Below are 1,367 nucleotides of genomic sequence, written 5' to 3' on the forward strand. Positions count from 1 at the left end.
ACGGGGACCTTGTAAGAAGAAATAATATGAATATGGAAGAAAGACAGCAATTTCTAGAAAACATGAGAAACAGGGACCATGTAAGAAGAAATAATATGAATCAACAAGAGCGCCAAAATCATCTTGAAAATGAGCGAAATAGAGTTCAACGTCATAGAAATGCTCACAATATGGAACGCCAAATATATTACATTGGGGCCATGAATGTCCAATGTCAATTTTGCAGAGCCTTAAGATTCCAAAGAGAACAACTAAATTGCTGTCATAACGGAAAAGTAATGCTACCCTCCTTACAAGATTACCCCGAAAATTTAAGATTATTATATGATGCCAACAATGCCGAAGGTGCAAATTTCAGTCAGAATATAAGAAACTATAATTCTGCATTTGCTTTTGCATCTTTGGGTGCCAATATTAGACCCCCTCCAGGACGTGGACCCTATTGTTTCCGATTACAAGGTCAAACTTACCACTACGCAAGCAACCTCCATGCAAATGACCCTGAAGAGAGAAGATATGGCCAGCTGTACATCATAGAAACCAATAAAGCCATACACAATAGAGTAAATGCTCCAGAAAATGCTAACTGTTAAGTGTCTGTTTTTCAAAAGATAAATGAAGCACTGATTAATAATCCTTATGCAGCAGCATACCATAATATGAGGGATATTGAACAACAAGAACAAGAAGGAGCTGCAATTGAGAACGTGTCACCAAGACAAGTAACCATGCACTTCATCCCTGGCCCTGACAGAAGGACATACAACAACCCATCAGGCAATCAGATTGCAGCCATATTCGTTGGTGATGATGGTGCACCTCCAGTACATCGTGATATCATTGTTTATCCCATAGGTCAACAGAGGGAGAGGATTGCTTACATCTCTTGCCATCTTGATCCCATGGTTTATCCTCTTCTCTTTCCGAATGGAGAATCGGTATGGCATATACAAATGGCTCATGTGGCACAACGCCAAACTCGTGTTCGCACCAAAGTCACCATGCAAGAGTTTTACTCATACCGGCTAGCAATCAGAGATGGCTTTAGTGCTTTGCATCGAGCTGGAAAATTATTACAACAATATATTGTTGACGCTTATGTGAAGGTGGAGGGATACCGTCTGAATTGTGAGCAATGAAGACTGTGATTCCACGCATGGCCACAGAAGAGGAATCACATTTACACGAAATATCGTATACACAGAAGTCCTCTAAAATTGCCCATGTGTTTGGGTTCCCTGAGGCAATCTGAATAGTGGACGTATATGGGAGAAAAAACAGATGTAATGACAGTTTATAATTTTTAAACGTTGACATTTGAAATTTATTTTAAGTAATCAAGCATATGCATCTAGACATCAAGAACA

At 39.5% G+C, this 1,367-nt stretch overlaps 1 protein-coding gene across 1 annotated transcript; it reads left to right on the forward strand.

The window, feature by feature from the left end:
• Window positions 1-659: 659 nt before the first annotated feature.
• LOC145252308 (uncharacterized) lies at window positions 660-1,139 on the forward strand. Its single transcript, XM_080111722.1, has one exon. It carries the CDS (start codon window positions 660-662, stop codon window positions 1,137-1,139), a length of 480 nt encoding a protein of 159 aa, XP_079967848.1.
• The last annotated feature ends 228 nt before the right edge of the window (window positions 1,140-1,367 follow it).

The sequence above is a fragment of the Euprymna scolopes genome, chromosome 29 (genome assembly GCF_053919585.1).
Source record: "Euprymna scolopes isolate OS-2025 chromosome 29, ASM5391958v1, whole genome shotgun sequence".
Taxonomy (NCBI): domain Eukaryota; kingdom Metazoa; phylum Mollusca; class Cephalopoda; order Sepiida; family Sepiolidae; genus Euprymna; species Euprymna scolopes.

What these genes read in the sequence shown, in the direction of transcription:
- LOC145252308 (XM_080111722.1), top strand. Translation starts at nt 660, where the DNA reads ATGAGGGATATTGAACAACAAGAACAAGAAGGAGCTGCAATTGAGAAC.